Source organism: Schistocerca nitens, chromosome 4, assembly GCF_023898315.1.
Source record: "Schistocerca nitens isolate TAMUIC-IGC-003100 chromosome 4, iqSchNite1.1, whole genome shotgun sequence".
Taxonomy (NCBI): domain Eukaryota; kingdom Metazoa; phylum Arthropoda; class Insecta; order Orthoptera; family Acrididae; genus Schistocerca; species Schistocerca nitens.
Genome location: NC_064617.1, coordinates 296,456,512 through 296,475,981, shown reverse-complemented (window position 1 = coordinate 296,475,981; position 19,470 = coordinate 296,456,512). Strand labels below are relative to the sequence as shown.

Below are 19,470 nucleotides of genomic sequence, written 5' to 3'. Positions count from 1 at the left end.
ACATTAGAAAACATGCAGGGACAACTCACATTTTCTAATTTCATCTCCGCACCTTTCATCAGTCACACATCAGTGACACTAAGAATTGTTCACTATTTCAGTTAATACATTTTTCTCCAATTCCTCATTCTTAATGCATATTTTGAATAACTTATCCTTTCTTACAATACCTTTACACACATGTGTAATAATATTTTGGTCCTTGAAACTCAAACTCAAATATCACATTCCAGTTCTTTTATCAGTTCAAATACAAACAGCAAAAACCGAGACAAAAATGGCATATAAACAATCTTATTCTTTTTCACAGAATGAAAAAAATAAGTTTAATTAAAATATGTGACTATGATATAATAGCACCAACACAATAACTCACTGTGACTTTTGTCAGGACTGGGTAGCTGAAATTTCTTTCCCTCAGGTGTGGGAGGCAAAGGTCTCTGGAATGCTGACGAACGTTGTTCCACAGGTGGTGGTGGCCTAGTTGTGGGAGGTGGCAAGCTACAAGGTTTCTTCAGTTCTGGGGTGGCTGATGATGCTTTCTCTGAAAGCATAAAGTTCAAATTTAGCTTTCGAACCTCTCACATGTTTTTAACCAATAAAAAAAAAAAGAGAGAATTGCAAAGTGAAGCTATTATTCATATTTCGATTTGTATTCTTTACACAAATGCTTGTGTCAATGCAGTGCCATAGATATCATCACATTTATCATCAATGCTACAGCTGATAATAATTCATAATGATCTACATTGCCCTAGCCATACAGGGGTCCTGAGTAACTTCTTAAAACTACTTGCTCCAAATACACTTTGGCATTTAGTTAATTTTTATGCAGGTGCTTCAACAAATATTTGAAACTCCTATAATAACCATGCACTGATATTTATCCCTGTCACTATGTCTCATCTGATAGTAAATGCATACAGATTATTCTTATTAGTTGGACTGAGCTTTGAATTAAAGGGCATAAAGAGCGTTTTCCAATCTTATTTTGAAAGTTGAAAAATGTACCATTTTGGTGTTCACAATCGATTTTAAAAGCGTTATGCCAACATACTTAGCATCCCCTCAAAGTGGCACATTCAGGCTCCTAAGATAGAGTAAATTGGAACTTGCACTTCCCTCTCTTCCTAATTACATATAAAGAGTTCTTAAGGAAACTCATTTTAAAAATTAAATCTTGATATTTGCCAGCTAATAAAAAATAACATTACAACAACTACTACTATTACTACTGCTACTACTAATACTAATATTATTTATCTCTTACTTATTCACACTTGATCTGAACTGTGCACCACACAGTTCATTGTAAATTCAATTGCAGACATTCTCTCTATAGTAGCTATAATTCCCCTTGGAGATGCAGAAGAATTATTCTCATCTGCAGAGTTTTCAGTGGAAGAAATAAATACCACCATCTCAACATACAAAAATAAAATTTAAAAACTGAGAAATGTATTTGAAAATTTTAAATTAATGGCTAAGCTCTGGTGCTTTATGAAATGAAATTTAATCCATTAAAAAGTATTTCATTTGACAATGGAAAAATCAAGTAGTATTATGTTAGATGAAGTAGTTATGGAAACAAAAAGAACATCCAAATGGTTAAAATTTGCACAATAACTATTATTACAGTTAGATAATTACAGGTTGTTAACAGGCATTGTCAGCATTGTAGTACGATTTCTTAATGTACATCAAAAAGTATAAAGAATTTATCAACTCACTACATCTTGAATGTTCAAGTATTGGCATTAAAGACTGCTTCTGAAAATGAATGCTTGAGAACATGTCGACATTCAATTGTCACATATTTGATATTATTTGCAAACTGGGTTATCAGCTACACGTACTTCCACAGCCAGAGGCATCCTAGCCAATGACAGCATCTTCTGCAATGACTACTTCTATCAAAGCAGTGCTGACGTAACAGACAAAAACTCTTAGCAGTTCCTGAAACATAATAAGGCAACCCAGCTGCCACAAAAAAAGGTTCAGATGCAAGCTGTCACAAAGTCAACAGATGCAACAAGACCATTCTGTCTCAGTTAGAAACAGCATTATAGTCCAACAAGCTGAGTTTCATAACAACTCAAAATTACATTTTATTTATTTATTTATTTTCGTTTTGAGTAGTCCTGTCCTAATAACTGCACTTCCAGCAATTATTACATGTTCTTGCACTGCTTATGGAGATATTTATGGCATTTAATTTATTTTAAAATGTAAAATGAAAAGTAAGAGCAAGATGAAAGACTGAACTATATTTCAGGTCAATGAAAAAGCTCTACTGCATTCCATGAAATACCAACAAACAAAGAAGTATTTTTTAGCTGCTTTCTCTTTGTCACATGTCATTTGTTAAATTAAATATTTTGTTAATCTATGTTAAATATTTTGTTGATCTATAATAAAGTTCATACTGTTAATTTTGAGTACATATGCCAGAAAACTGTAGCAAAATGGGGGAAGATCTGCAGATGAGACTGGCTCTTTACACTCAGTCTAAATAAATGATGCATAATGTGCATAAAAAACAAGAAAGGACTAATAATTGCTAGCTAATAACATTGGTGATGACAGTAACGACTGTAAAATATATGGGAGTAACTGTCCAAATTGACCTAAAGTGGACCAACCATGTAAAACTATTTTTAGGAGGACCAGATACTGGTCTGAGCCCAATTAGAAAAATTCTAAGGAAACATAATTCATTCATGAAGGAAGAAACTTATAAAAATCTTCAGTGCCCAATTCTTGAGTCTTGGTTGTCAGTCTGACATCCTTATTTGGTAAGATTAATAGAGGAAATAAAGAAAATCCAGAAAGATATTGTATGATTCATCAGAGACATGTTTAGTAAGTCCAGGAGTGTTATGGAGATATTTCTCAAACGTTACAAGAGAAGTGTAGTGCATCACAGAGAGGTTTACTGCTAAAAAAAAAGTCCAAGAACAGACTACCTACAAAAGTCAGGCAACATATTGCTCTCTCCCCTACATCTCACAAAATTACCATGATGGGGAATCTGGAAAATCATAGATCATATGGTGGCTTACTGAAAGTCATCCCTTCTATGCAATATTCACAAATGGAGTAAGAAACGGGTGAAATTATAGTGGTACTAAAAGTACCCACCATCACTGACCTTAAGGTGGCTTTTGGAGTGTGAATTTAGATGTATAGCATTCTTAGTTCAAGTGAATTCACTTGTACACATATTGCATTCAATAGATCTCATTGTGATGGGTAACCCTCAGGGAATTGGGATGAGAGAAAAATATACATTACCATACAGATGCAGCTATAATGAACATGCTTCTGCAGCGTGCGTCGACAACTTATTGTTATTGAAGTTACATGTATGCACTAGCTCCCACAAATTAGGAAAAAAATCATGAAGAGCATCACTAATAGAGGAACAAAGCAAACAATACAGAAGCACAATATGTTAAAAAATCAGTACTACAATTGGAGTGCAGCTGAGAGAGAATCAGAATCAGTTAACTTTTATCACATTACGTACACACATAAATCATTGATTTAATGTAAACGAGACTTACCAAATGAATAACATAATTGAGAGGCATACACAGAGCAAGAAAACTAAACTAATATCACTTTACAACCATGAGCACAATTTTATTACTCTACTCTACAAAGATAGGTCTATTGTTATCATCTAAAGATTCTGTGGCCGAATAACATTTTTTTGCACAAGTTTGGGAGTGGACTTGCAAGCTGATCTTCCTATCAACCACCAGGCTCAATGCCAGATGTAACTGCCAACTTTAAAGAAAACATCAGTTTGTTAGCATGTATGTTCCGCAAGGACACCATTAGCATTGGAGGAGATGTTAATCACCCAACAATCACTTGGGATATTTACAGATCTGTAAGTGATAGGCAAGACACTTGTGGAACAATACTAAGTGTCTTCTCTGAAAATCATCTAGAACAGGAAGTTCTGAATCACACTTATGATGGAGATATTTGGATACAGTGGCAACAAACAGACCTGACCCCTTTGAGAATGTCCACACTGGAACTGTTATCAGTGACCATGACGCAGTTGTAGCAACAATGATTACTAAAGGATGAAGAATAGCTAAACAAAGTAGAAAGGTTTATAAGTTTAGTAAACTAGATAAAAAAGGTGTAGTGTCATAACTCACTGAAAAATTTGAAACACTTAGCTGTTGACAGGAGCAAGTAGAAGAACCATGGCTCAACATTAAAAGAACAGTTGATCTTGCAGTGGATAGATATGTAACTAGTAGAACAGTTCATGATGGGAGGGACCCTAAATGGTATACACTAACTATAATAAATTTCTAAAGCAACTTAGACTAATATGTAATAGGTGCGAAACAAAGCAAAAAGCTATAGATAAGAGAGATGTGAATGAAACATGTTTGGCAGTCAAGTGAGCAATGCGTGAAGCCTTTAACAACTACCACAGCAGAATATTATCAAAAGATCTCTCAAAAATCCCCAGGAAATTCTGGTTATGCTTAAAGGCTGTTAGTGGCATCCACGTTAGTGTCCAGACACTAGTGAATGACATAGGAACTGAAACTGAGGTTAGCAAAGTAAAGTCAGAAATACTGAACTCTGTTTTTAAATGTTCTTTTACAAAGCAAAATAAAGGAGTATTGACCCAATTTAATTGTCACACCACTGTATAAATGAGTAAAATAGATATTAGTGTTACCAGTACTGAGAAACAAATGTTATTATAAACCTAAACAAAGCTCCCAGGTCTGGCGGATTCCTGTCAGATCCTACGCAAAATTTAATGCTAAGTAAGCCAGTCTTTCAACCATAACATACTGTAGATCCACAAACAAAAAACTGTGCCCAGTAGGAAGCAGAGAGAACATCTGTCTATGAGAATGTGAGCAGTTATGATCCATAAAATTACCATCCGGTATCCTTGACATCTGTCTTGGGATACATTCTGAGCTTAAATGTAATGAGGTATCTCAAAAAAATGACTTCTTTCATATCAACCAGCATGATTCCAAAAACAATGGTCATGTAAACCCAATTTACACTTTCCTCACATACCATCCTGAAAGCCTTAGATCTAGGCAGTCATGAAGAGACAGGATTTGTTGACTACTGAAAAGGATTTGACTCACAAGGAAACATTCTTCAGAGTTAATAAATAATCTTGATGAAACTTGGCAGATGTGCAGAGGGGACAAAATAGTGCAATATGTATTTTTTTTTTTTTTGCCTAATTTCACTTTTAAGGGGTAAAACACACCCTGAAAAGAAATTTAGCATTTTAGATTTAGAGGCAATATCTTCAAAATGATGATATATAAAAAATGTTTTTCATATAAAAGTTGATATGTAATTAATGTTCTTGAAAACTGTATAGCCAACATTTTAATAATTTGAAATTTTGCAAAATAGCCCACCACCATTAATTCATTTGAAAAATGAAAACTTTTGTTACAACATAAATTAAAGAAGCTTTCAAGCTACACACATCCCTGTGTAATAAAGCTGGTTTATGAAAAACCATTTTTGGAAATTAAAATAAAATCAAACAATAGAGACTCTAGGTTGAATATTAGCAATATAAGGAAGAGATAGATTGCTACTTACTGTAGAGATGATACAGTAAGTTGCAGACAGCACAAGTAAAAAGCTTTAGACCATAGCCTTCATAAGAAAAGGAAACACACTCATTCATTCACACAAGCAAGTATACACATCACACACATGTGACCACCATCTCCAGCAGCTCAAACTTGAAGGAAAATAAGCTGTACACAATGCACTGTGAAAGTATTTTCAACATATCTAATTAAAATATCTAAACATTCATTACTATTCTCATTACTTATTTTACTTATATTTGTTTAATGTTTTAAATTGTTGTTTTATGTCTTACATTCATGGCTTTTTCTGTTTTTTAGTTTATCGTTTCACATATGTATATTTTGTTGATTAAAACTCATTATTGTGTTAAAAAGTAGTTACAATACAGATAATATGTAAGGAAATGTTTAAAACATGACTTTTTTTGTACCTTGCACATAAAATGAACAAAATTTCTTCACATAAAATACGTGACACAGAAGACAACGACAAACAAAATTTAGCAGGATTTCAAATTGTCATGGGTGATCCTCTAAATATCCTGACTTGTATCAGGCATCTTTCAGTAAACTGGTATGCCTTGACAAAGAGGATTGATAATGTACTAGTGACTGCAGCATGATCGTATTGTTTCTCAAGTGGAGATTGAAATCATAATCATTCAACAGAACTAGATCTGAAAGTCTTCTCACAAAGCTCTTTCAACACTGAAAGCTGTATATATTCCTTGGCTGTACCTGTGCCATCAAGCCCTTTGTGATTACCAGATGTTTCATGAAAGATATTTGGAAGATGTTTTCTTTCCCAGTGAGGGAATATATCTGTATTGTTGTTAGATTCCTGCAGCGGTCAGTGTGAAAGAACCGTTTAGAACATCATACTTGAGGACACACCCATCAAGTTTCACCAACCTACTTTACTGACACTTTGGAATGTTCTCTTGTCAGGATCACACCTACACTTATTATAAAAAGTATGATATTATGGGATATCAAGCAAAATTTGTGACTGAATGAGGATTTCTTGGTAGAGAAAATTTATCTTGTTGTCTTGGATAGAGAATCATCGACAGATGTAGGAGTAACTTCACATGTGCCCCAGGGTTGTGGTGGGACCATTGCTGTACATGCCGCATACTAACAACCTGGTTGATAACATTATCAGTAACCTCAGACGTTTTGCAGATGATGCAGTTATCTATAATGAAATTCTGCCTGAAAAAATCTGCACCAATATTTAGTCAGGTGTTATAATAGTTCGGAGACTGGAAACTTGTTTCAAATGCTCAAAAATATAAAACAGTGGATGTCACAAAACAAAAAATGCAGTTGCCTATGACTACAATATCAGTGAGACACAAACATAATTAGTCTGTTCATACTTGCAGCTGGGTGTAACAACTTGTATGTATTATATGGAATGATCACGCAGGTTCAGTCATAGGTAAAGTAAGTGGCAGACTTCAGCTCATTGGTAGGATACTAAGAAAAGTCAGTCAGTCTACTAAGGAGATTGCTTACAGAAGACTTGTACAACCATCCCAGAATACTGCTCCAGTGTGTGGGACCAGAATGAAATAAGACTACCAACAAATACTGAGGGCATTCAAAAAAGGTCAGAACAAATGGTCTCAGGTTTGTTTGAACCATGAGAGAGCATCATGGAGATACCGGAAAAATTGAACTGGCAGATGCCTGAAGATAGATGCAAATTATCCCATGAAAGTCTACTTAAAAAGTTTCAAGAACCATCTTCAAGTGAGACATTTAAGGTTATATTACAATTCCCTACATATTGCTCCCAAAGGAATTGTGAATCAAAGAGCAGACTTATTACAGCATGCACGAGGTATTTTTGCAATTATTCTTCCCATGTTCCATACAGTAATAAAATGGAAAGAAGCCCTACACCTGTTCCATTGGGAAGTGCCCTCAACAATGCTCTTCACAGTGATTTGCAGAATAAACATGTAGAGATAATTTTCTTTTCAGCAAACCTAGTTCCACAATGTGAGAGCTTTTTTCTTAATTAATATAAATTTTCATAACAATATACTGAGGAGTCTGGGAACAGAGTTTTTATCTGTGAGAGGAGGTATATGATTTTTTCTTTGTTTCTAGTATCATATTAATGTTGAAAGTGGTTTTTCATAAATAATTCTGAATATTTATGCATAAAGATATACAGTTCAAAGACATAAATATGCAGAATAGATAAAATATTTAGATTCCCAAATAGTGATCAGCACAAATGCCTAGGTTTAATATGATATATATTGCCAATAATAGTATTTTGTATTAATAACATTGTATTTGCATTATTTCCATTCCTCCAAAAGATTATTCCTTAAAACAGCCTCAAAGCAGCAGTGAAAAGCAATTTTATAGTGCCTCTCTCATTTGGATAGGATAGTAATGTCATTGTGAATGCAAGACTGTTTAATGTGTTTGCCAAGAAGTTTATATGCGAGGTCGACAATAAGATGTTTATCTAGAAATATTTCCACGATTTTGATATACTTTGCATCCTTAAGATCCTCATTTTTACAGGTAATTTGAAAGTTATTTTATTTTGATTGTTTAGTTTTCAACTGTGTTAGTTGTGTCTCTGCCATGTTTAATTTTAACCCGTATAAATCAAACCACTGTTTTAAGCTGTTTAGTACAGTGGAGAATTCATTCCGTGGTATCGCTCAGAGAGAACATAGGAATCATTTGCAAATAAAATTCATTGGGAAATTACATTTAAAGGTATATCATTTACACAAAATAAAAACAGAAAAATAGGATTACACCTAAAATGGAAACTTGAAGGTCTCCTTGCTCTAAGTACACAGACACACAATTTTTTTCCTGGGCAGTTTAATGGGTGTCACATGTGCCACTCATCAATTACTTGCAGGTAAGTAACTGTTTTTCCTCATTTTTATCATGGAATTTCCATTACTATAGTAAATTTATACTTTGATATTTTTCCTCATACTGCTATATGAACAAATAATTCTGAGTTTATATACCTTCCAGATCACTCTTGCTGCAGTATCGGAAGAATAACATCTCACTGAGAAGTCTGCTTCAAAATGAGCAACATCAAACAATGTAAAGAAAAGGATAGATTGCTGTTCACCAAACAGAGGAGGAATTGAGATACAACAGTTAACAGTGAAAAAGACTGCTAAAATATTCGAACTTTTGGACACAGTCCTTCTTTTGAAGTAGAAAACACACACACATTTAATTTTAACCCGTATAAATCAAACCACTGTTTTAAGCTGTTTAGTACAGTGGAGAATTCATTCCGTGGTATCGCTCAGAGAGAACATAGGAATCATTTGCAAATAAAATTCATTGGGAAATTACATTTAAAGGTATATCATTTACACAAAATAAAAACAGAAAAATAGGATTACACCTAAAATGGAAACTTGAAGGTCTCCTTGCTCTAAGTACACAGACACACAATTTTTTTCCTGGGCAGTTTAATGGGTGTCACATGTGCCACTCATCAATTACTTGCAGGTAAGTAACTGTTTTTCCTCATTTTTATCATGGAATTTCCATTACTATAGTAAATTTATACTTTGATATTTTCCCTCATACTGCTATATGAACAAATAATTCTGAGTTTATATACCTTCCAGATCACTCTTGCTGCAGTATCGGAAGAATAACATCTCACTGAGAAGTCTGCTTCAAAATGAGCAACATCAAACAATGTAAAGAAAAGGATAGATTGCTATTCACCAAACAGAGGAGGAATTGAGATACAACAGTTAACAGTGAAAAAGACTGCTAAAATATTCGAACTTTTGGACACAGTCCTTCTTTTGAAGTAGAAAACACACACACATTTACACAAGCACAGTTCCCACACACATGTCCATTGCCTCCTGGTGCTGGGGTCCAGCTCAGATGTGTGTGTTTTCTACTTTGGAGGAAGAATTTTACCTGAAAGCTTAAACATTTTAACCTTTTTCATTGTTCTTGTATGCAATTCAACACCTCCTTTAAGAAGGGCAACCCGTTTTTCTGCTAGTCATAAATGACATTTTGTATAATGGGAGAAAATTTAAAGAGCAGTAAAGAATGAAGCCTAACTATTTTTCTAACTTATATGGAAATTCCCAACTATTGCCCTTATAAAAATGGTGTGTTGGGTAAAGTTAAAATGAAGATGCAGAACAATTTGGGAAAGAAAAGACAAGCAATTCCTAATATTAGATCACATGAGAAAGAATGGAAATAGAAAACATCAGATGAGTTTCTACGAATGTCTCCTTTGATGATCAATTTTTTATATGCATATCTATGGCTCCAAGTGACTTTAACATGGATTTGATTCTATTTTAAACTGTATGCCTCCTAATAACTTGTTGTGTACGGTGAGCTCAGTTAAGAAAATGTAAATTTCATGCATCTGTCAATAGGGCTGTGTCTTATTGAAGAACCATAGTGCTTTCATTGCAAGACTATTTCATTTTTACAAATAATGCAAAGATTCTGTATTCTGTGTGGAAATGGACACCAAAATCAAGGTAGTAACACAAGAAATCATACTGATGACAGCATGTCACATAGCTACACTCTTTTGTTAATGTGGAATCAACATACAGCATAATTATGAGTGCAGAAAACTGAATTGCTAATGACACATGTATGTCAGTCACTTATATTCTTATCACATTTCTCTATTTTTTTCAATTATATAGAGATTGGAGAACTATCACATTTTCAGGCTAATATCTTTATAGATTTTCTTGCAATAAGAAAAGAAGTAAAAATAACAACTCACATGAACTTTGAATAACAATAGTACAAGTACTAGTACCAGTAACAAATAAGACATAAATGACTAGAATCTGCCCAAAGTAACTTTTAATTTTTGTTTATTGCATACAGAAAGAGAAAATTCCCTTTATAAGTTATATTAGCAACTACAGGCACAAAATATGGAAACAAATAACTAAAGATGCTCATTAAACCTAACTTCTATGATGAAACCAATTAGGATGGTTCACAGATACAGATAAACTCATCAAACTTGCAGCACTGAACTTCCTGAACCGAATAAAAGATGGTTAGCAAAACGTCTAGAAGAGAAAGGAGAAACAAACAAAAAAGAAATAAATAAGCAATATAACAGCTCTAGAAATACTACGAAACACCTTTTTTATTTCATCAAATTACCTTCTTTTTATTCACCATATTTCCCTTAGCAAAAAGTCTATTAATTCTTGCCTGTATCATTACTACACCTGAATCCAGTCATGAAAATGTTAGATATGTGCTTTTCTCCCATCCTGCAGGATGCATTGTTAATATTGGGCTACATTTAGCTGTCACAGTTTCATTACGGGCATTTTCCTTACACTGCCTTTGAAATTATTTAAAATGCTGATGAAACAATATACCCTCTTTCAGTCTACAACACTGGACAAATTAATTATGAAATGAAATCACAGAAATATTTCCTTCATTTTAGGACACAATTTTTTCCATATTTACTTACTAGTATAAGTCCGGAGATAGTGTGATGGGGCAGATGGAGAATATGTAATAGTTGCTGCTGAGAAGCTCTTCTCTTTGCGAGCTGAAACACTCAGTGAGATAGCACGACGGATAGATGGTGTCCCAAATCTTCCTGGCATTCCTTGTGAATGTGAAAAACCACTTTTATCTTCAGATGAAATATTTACCTGGTCTGCTGATACAACTTCACTTTTCATATCTCTGGATGTAAAACTGTCTAATTACAACTCAGCTTTTTCTTTCCTCTTTTCTTTCTGTGTTAATTTTCCGTGTTACAAAGTACTTTCTCCTTCGAGGTGACTGTGTTATTCCTACTAAGCAGGTCAACTTTAATACCTATTTTCCTCAAATGTTCAAACTTACCAGCACTCTGATCTTTTACTTTGCAATTAATCAAATATCACTAGCTAAATATAGACAAATTAATGTTTAAATAGTAGAATATAATCAAATATGTTTATTCTACTAAGAGTAGGTAAAGTTTCACATGAAAATTATCATACACAAAATAACACAGATGTGGACATCAAGTTCACTTCTCTATGTAGCAGTGAATGTATAGACCAACTAGTCAGCTCCTCTTGCTGGAGCACAAGATGTAGCAGACACACAAGCTTCTCCCACCCTCCCAGTCAACTGCCTCAGCAGGAGGCCAGTGGTCCATTAATAAACAAGGCAGTTCCTTTAAGGAACTAAAATAGATGGATTTCTTTCATGTAAGACTATAATGTTTACATGCTATTCAGACGCAGAAACCTATCTGCCAGTCTGATGTGGTGAACAATGAAAACTCTAAAAAGTATGTAGAGATGTGTTTCCAAGTATTATTCATATATTTTCTTGTTGTGATATGCATTTTTAAGCACAGCACATTTTATATGCATGTGCAGTGGCTTTTGGGTGGAATGATTTAAGATATTTCATAACCAATATTTTTTGTATGAGAAGCTGCCAAATGGGTTATAAAATAAAAAAAATAGAAATACCAGTAGCACTTAGCACTGAGATATTTTCAGTCAGAAACAATATATACAGACCCAGTAGGGTCTCAGTTTATGAAAACAGTGTACCATCACTCTTGGAGTTTTTAATTATGTCAAAGTAATAATGTTCAGTACTGCATCGACATTTCAATACATGTCTTCATGCTATGAGTATTAAACTTGAACTTAATCTAGTTCAAGAATGGAACCTATTTATTTGACTTTAAATGATGATAAAACTTCATTTTTGTCAACAGTTAGCTAATAACCAATCTGTACACTCACAACATATCTCACACAGAGAAACATAAAAAAGTCATGGGAATCAAAGTTACCTGATTCTGAACAATCCTCTGGTGGCAGCACATCATCATAACGAGATAACAACCTCCTGATTGGATAAAGTAAACGTCTTTTCATTGTAACAGCTACGTCAGCCATCTCTGAGCAGAGGCGTGAGCCCAGATTGTGCAGTAGGGGCCCCACCAGTCTCACATAGAAGCACATGCTCATATTTGCCCTGCTCACGCCCACATACACTTGTTCCTCAAGTGGACGTAATTTACATCACTCTAACAGGGTCACACAGCTCCGCACAATGGGAGACACATTCCCACAAGTAATTGTAAGCTATCAGGTGTACTCATATATTTCTTGCTTAAATCATTATTTCACAAAGCAGCAATAGACCAAAAGGCCGATAAAAGATCTATTAATTGTAAATGGGCTACTCTACTTATGCCAAAAGAAAAAAAGTGGTGTAAAGTCCATATAGTTACAAGTCAAGATACAACCAATATAAGTTCTGACACTAATTCTAACTAAAAAAATTTTAAATGTAAAGTTCAAAAACCACAGTAAGTGCTAAAAACAGAAAACCAATACCTATGCTGCAAGAATAATTATAATTATACAAATACATAAGTGTCCTTAGAGAAATGAAGTGAGCAAGAAATAAACACTGTGTAATAAGAACATTCTGTAACAAGATACAATATTATGCTGAGACAAAAGACAATTAAAAACTATTAGTGCTTCATTTTATGCCATTTTTGTGGCAACTTAAATATCTGAAAAGACTTACAACATATTTCTGTTGTATTACAGTTACAGAACATTGGACTTGTACCTCTGAAGCTGACAAGTTGCAAGTTCCTCACATGCTTGCTACGTATGCCAAGTGTACTTAATTGAAAAGATCAATGAGGTCAACAAGGTTCACCTTACATCCTTCACTCTTGACTACAGACATTAAAGGCCCAAAGTGTGAATGATTCAGGACACAGATCTCAAACGAAGATACATAAAGTAGTAAAATTAATAAAATACTTTCCTCTAACAAGTTTTACACAGTACACTACCAGAAAAATTATTTTCCTGTGGCTTTTGGGCAACTTCATATGCTGTATGTGTTGTAATAATTGTGTTTTAGTGAAGAAACAACCTAATAAATATGTAGGCCCAGTCAGAAGTGGTCCCATTCTACAAAGAGCTTTAAGATACTAAACCTTTCTGCAGTAGTTCCATACTTTTTTCCCAGAAATCACTTTTCACAACATATACTAAGCTTTCATAATTTAAGCACACTTTATACTTTTAGTTAATGTTACAAACCAACATTCACTGTGTACAGTAACCCATTCCTAGTAAAATAAATTATCTAATAGAAGATGCAACTATACAAGCAATAACAGAATACATTTTCTAATTATTATTGTCACAACATTAGTATATTACTATTCACTTTGTCTACTTCATGAGAAAACAATGACACATTTACACATGAAACATCTTTATGCAGAGCAGTGGCACTACTTGCATTTGAAAGTCACCTCATTGAAGATACGAGTCTTTGTTATTGGCCTAAGATGGAACTCTTTGCTAACACAGCCAGATGGAAGACAAAAACACCTTCTCAGCCAACAAAAACTTGTGTGAAATGTAATACCATTGTAGACGAAACTTTCTGGGCTGTAACATAAGCAGTGTCAGAAGTTAAAAAAAGGAACAGTGTGCCCAGAAAGTTACTGCTCTCTCTTTATTTCATCAAGGAATGAAAAGCAAATATGTATTCCAGCTCTATGACAGATTTAAGAGCATTATTTACCATTATTATTGCTGCTTCATACATCTTTAGAATCTATTTTCCTTATTTTTCCAGTCTTCTGTCATACCTATTTTATTTTAATTTTAAATACTTTTCAGAAGATGAGGAGACAAGCACATATACTTGTTTCTTAAAATTGGTATGCCTAACTGTAAAGATTGAGAGCTAGGTGGTGGGCGATTTTTTTTTTTTTTTTTGGGGGGGGGGGGCGGGGGGGGGGGGTGTAAGAGTCAGAATATGAGGACTGATATGTTTAATCATGAATTATAAATCAAATCTGATTTCTGTAATTATGTGATAAAACAATCAATTAAAAAAAAATATTTTTCCATTAATTTCAAATTAACTTAAGGCCTTCATGTACTACACTTTAACAGCAACTATCAACTACTATTTATACTTCCAGGCACAGGAAAACATGATTAATTGGAAGCAACAGAAATGTTATGTTCATGTTCAGTTTATTTAGTCCAAGTTAAAAAAGAAAATAGTGATGCTACAGAAACAAAACAGATACTGACAACATAATCTAAACAATCATATGCCTTAGGTAAACAGTGGTTGCATACCACTATAAATCAAAAGGAAGAAAAATTTCCAATTACTATAATAAACAGTAAGCATTAAGGCCATAAAATATCTCGTATCAGTCCTATGAAATTAAAATTATGCTGATTATACCAAAATTTTTAAGTATTTAGTAATAGATAAATGTCCAAAGAGGTGGTCTTCTTTTGCTATTTTAGCCACAAATTCAAGAATTCTAATGAGCTGTGGTGCAGAGACAGCTAAGTGCCAGATGCTCTGCTACAGTCTGGGCTGCTACTGTGGTGGGGTATGAGACAGAAAAAAAAGGTCAGATGCAGGCAGAGGGGACTACAGAAAGAGGAGCAACAGGCCACAAAAAACACACCAACTCAGATGGGCAGGGAGGGAGATTCTTGCAGTGCACCAAGCTTCTATATTTGAACAAGGATAGTGAAATATTCTACAGGTTATCATCATCAGTGTTAAAAAGTGACTACATGTCTGTGTGTGTTTAGTACACATTCTGATTTTCGTATCATTTGACAGAAATATCAGGTTTGTGTTACTACTATTACATTGACAAATGTTAATTAAAAATTAGATTAATAATCAAGCTTACATTACAAATTCAAAAGACAAGACATGACTGATCAACTGGAAAGCCTGAGAATACAGATGTTAAGAGAAATTTACAACAGTGAATGAATATTAGTTCACTGGAAGATAATCTGTTGATTATGCTTATAATATGAAACCAACATTAAGTCTCAATATTATTAATAATCCAACACACATCTATATTAAAATGTAACAGAAAGTAGCCATTAATATTCGAATGTTAGTTCCATTTCACTATTTCCTTCTTCTCCTTCAATGTATTCCCATATTTTGAATTATTATTAATATTACTATTATTATTATTAATTATTTGTTATCATTGCAGTTTTATATTTGCTGTCTTAAAAATTTAATTTTCTTCTTTTCAGTGACAACTGTTTTTATTATTGTAATTTTTATAACAGTAATTTATTACTGTAATATTTATTTGCGTCTTTCTCATAAAACATGATTTTTTTTATTGTCTTCTGAGTATGCTTACTGTCCAACACATTGTTCATTTACTTCTTTTGGGATCCTGTACAGTTTGAGTTCAACAAGGAAGTAATAATTTCAGCTTAGACATCACTACACCATACAGCAATTCTTTTATAATGTGGTAAAATAATATCCTATTACAAAGTCAAAGTCAAACTTCACTGAAGGTGAACATGTCATAGGAATGTTATTATAACCATAAGACCATATTGTAACAAGTTATAAATAAACATAAGAGTTAAAAAGCTGAAGATTGTGACGAAGTTTTTAATCAAATGAGGAAATACATTGGCAGGGTGATAAGAGGATGAGAAGGAACACTGTATTTGCAAGGAAAATATCAGCCAGAGCAAAAGAAAAGAAAGGTGCAGGCTATTAACAATAATAGTTGAACAAATAAAGATAGTAATAAGGCAGTTAGGGATACGCAAACACATGAAAAGGCTCTAAATTATGTTAAAATTGGTAACACGAAAAACTTTTGTCATCATTGTGAGGATTGTTCCATTCACCTCATAAACATGAAAGGTCATCCTGCTGAAATTATGAGAACTGATTCAGTAAGTATACAAACCCAACTTCTTGTGAAGGATACATCGGTTTATTGTAAGATAATAAGGTTGATGGAATAATTTTCAATGAAGTATTCTGTATTCCCATTTCAAACATAAACCTTTTTTTTGTACAGGATGAGTTCCTTTGACACTGTTTGCAGTTGAGAACCCTCTTACAGTTTCAGTTGTGTAGCTCATTGGATACTGTAATTTATTTTGGTATTCTGTGTCAGATATTTTTTTTAATCTTCTGTCTACAATCAGCAAGTACAGCACACTGTGTAGTCTCTTTGTATTCTTAACATTATTATATGCAACTCCTAGTAACCCCATCAATTTAACAGACTATACCCTCAACACTTTTTTCCTTATTATGCATCATGAAGTTGAGTATATTTATGAATTAATAGCCTTTTCTCTTAACAATTTATAAGAGTGTTTGGACTCATGGATGTAAACTCAACATAACTCTTATGTTTATATTAGACAGATCTTGACTTTGGTAGTATATCTGCACAAGTCATGAAAAAGCTTTGCATAAGGTATTAAATAAACAAATACAGAAGCTAAGTCATCAGTAGCTCATCCTCCACCCACCCCCCCCCACCCCACCCACCCCCCCTCCACCCTCCCACTTCACAACCCACATGCACAAAGGAACTGCTTTTCACCTAACAGTAATGCCCATAATATGTGGTTTAGTGCCATCTCATCTGTAGGAATCAAGTACTGAAATTTTGGAGAGAAACTTCTATGCCATTAACACTGTTAATACCTTATTCTGCAGTTTCATATTTGGTACTAATAAATATCACTGTAAATTCTATTACACTGTATAAAAGTTCTCTAGCACTTGGTTTAGTTAAATCATTTTACAATTTCTGTTTTTGTATTGAATTAATTTCAGTGCCTTTTAGACACTGAAAAATATGTCTGCTTTTGGTGTTTGAGGCAATACAGTAATATTCTACTTGTATAATTAAAATTTGTGCATGTTCCACATTTCACTCTTATGATGTTTACAATGATATGAAGAGAAACGACATTAGCTAATGCTATATGTTACAGTATTTGAAGGCTTTTATCACATAAAATCAGCACTGTGTGTATCAGTTCATAGTAGAGAAGATGAAAGAACTCTCTGAAACTCAAATAACATGGGATTTTCATGCTGTAATGTTAGTTATCAACAATTTCATCTGGGTCATACACAGTCTCTCAAGTAGTTTGGTAACACATTCTGTTACAATTTCCTTTCCTGTCAATATATAAAGGTTATTAACAACTGTATGTCTCATTTTTCTGCATATAGTTGTAATGATATCATGTGAATGGGTTGCAAGTCATGATTTATCAGATGTTTGTCTCTTTTTGTTAGATTTAATATCTTGAACACCTTTTGTGGACTGAAGGAAAATATATAGTATCTGTTTCCATGTGAATTAGGGCCTATATTGCAATCTTTTACCTTTACCAAAGGAACTGACTCTCCCACAATCTTTCATTTTCTATTAACATAACATCAATGAAGGAGTACACTGAAACTAAGAAAATCTTTCCGCTCAAGTTAAACAAAATTTATCGGTGGTTTCCTAGGAATTAATATGATCAAATTAGTGCTAGGTGTGTCCCTTTCAGCAGTTGTATTCTTGTTTGTTTTTCAAAACTGTATGAATGAAGTCAGCCTCCATTTGTAAGCGACCAGGTTAAAGGAACTTAAGATTAATAACATTCAACTTACTACCACTAGGGTTTGGGGCTGAAAGCTCAATGTGTAACAGTTTTTTTTCATTGTGGCTGAATGCACATCAACTTGTCATCTTTACAGTGAGTAACAATTTCTCCTTTTCACAATATTGTTGATATTCCAACCAGGACTTTCCATCCTTTGTTGCCAGCCGGGGTGGCCGAGCGGTTCTAGGCGCTTCAGTCTGGATCCGTGCGACCGCTACGGTCGCAGGCTCGAATCCTGCCTTGGGCATGGATGTGTGTGATGTCCTTAGGTTAGTTAGGTTTAAGTAGTTCTAAGTTCTAGGGGACTGATGACCTCAGATGTTAAGTCCCATAGTGCTCAGAGCCATTTGAACCATTTGAACCATCCTTTGTTTTTACTACTACTAGTGCCTTCCTCCTGAAATATACTCATGAGCAAGACCGTGAAATTAATATTCCTGTTCTGCAAACTGCAGGAGTTACTAAACATACTGATCTCAAAGACTTCATCATGCTTGCTTGCAAATAGAAAAAGCTTTTTCATTTCTTCTGCGGCCAGCAATAGTTTCATCCAATATAAAATACTGTGTAGGTTTGTGCTTGTTGTTTACAGAATGCACTGTTAAACTGAGAGTCCACAGCGATTGTTTATACATAGCTATCCCACTGCATTAAAGGGGGTGTTGGTAAAAACTTTTGCAAAGTGAATCATAGGAATCCTAGTTCGCAGGAGAGCTTCTGTAAAGTTTGGAAGGTAGGAGACGAGATACTGGCCGAAGTGAAGCTGTGGGTACCGGGCGTGAGTCGTGCTTCGGTAGCTCAGATGGTAGAGCACTTGCCCGCGAAAGGCAAAGGTCCCGAGTTCGAGTCTCGGTCGGGCACACAGTTTTAATCTGCCAGGAAGTTTCATATCAGCGCACACTCTGCTGCAGAGTGAAAATCTCATTCTGGAAACATCTCCCAGGCTGTGGCTAAGCCATGTCTCCGCTATATCCTTTCTTTCAGGAGTGCTAGTTCTGCAAGGTTCGCAGGAGAGCTTCTGTAAAGTTTGGAAGGTAGGAGACGAGATACTGGCTGAAGTGAAGCTGTGGGTACCGGGCGTGAGTCGTGCTTCGGTAGCTCAGATGGTAGAGCACTTGCCCGCGAAAGGCAAAGGTCCTGAGTTCGAGTCTCGGTCGGGCACACAGTTTTAATCTGCCAGGAAGTTTCATATCAGCGCACATTCCGCTGCAGAGTGAAAATCTCATTCTGGAGAATGTACATTGGTTATCGTTTCATGAAATACTTCCATGTTTATGGCATGGCGTTGGTTTACCAGAAGCCATGTTCTGTCATTCTACATA

The 19,470-nt window shown here is 34.5% G+C and overlaps 1 protein-coding gene and 1 long non-coding RNA gene across 2 annotated transcripts in view; one reads left to right on the top strand and one right to left on the bottom strand.

Annotated features, from left to right (window-relative positions):
* LOC126253219 (uncharacterized protein DDB_G0284459-like) overlaps positions 1-19,470 on the bottom strand; it is a 457,157-nt gene that overhangs the window by 25,195 nt on the left and 412,492 nt on the right. Inside the window, exon 17 of the mRNA XM_049954404.1 lies at positions 377-544. Coding sequence (XP_049810361.1) covers positions 377-544 — 168 coding nt within the window. The remainder of the gene's footprint in view (positions 1-376; positions 545-19,470) is intronic.
* The window catches only part of LOC126253221 (uncharacterized), a 57,309-nt gene continuing 52,828 nt past the window's right edge, over positions 14,990-19,470 (top strand). The window contains exon 1 of the long non-coding RNA XR_007545923.1: positions 14,990-15,320. This is a non-coding gene — a long non-coding RNA (uncharacterized LOC126253221). The remainder of the gene's footprint in view (positions 15,321-19,470) is intronic.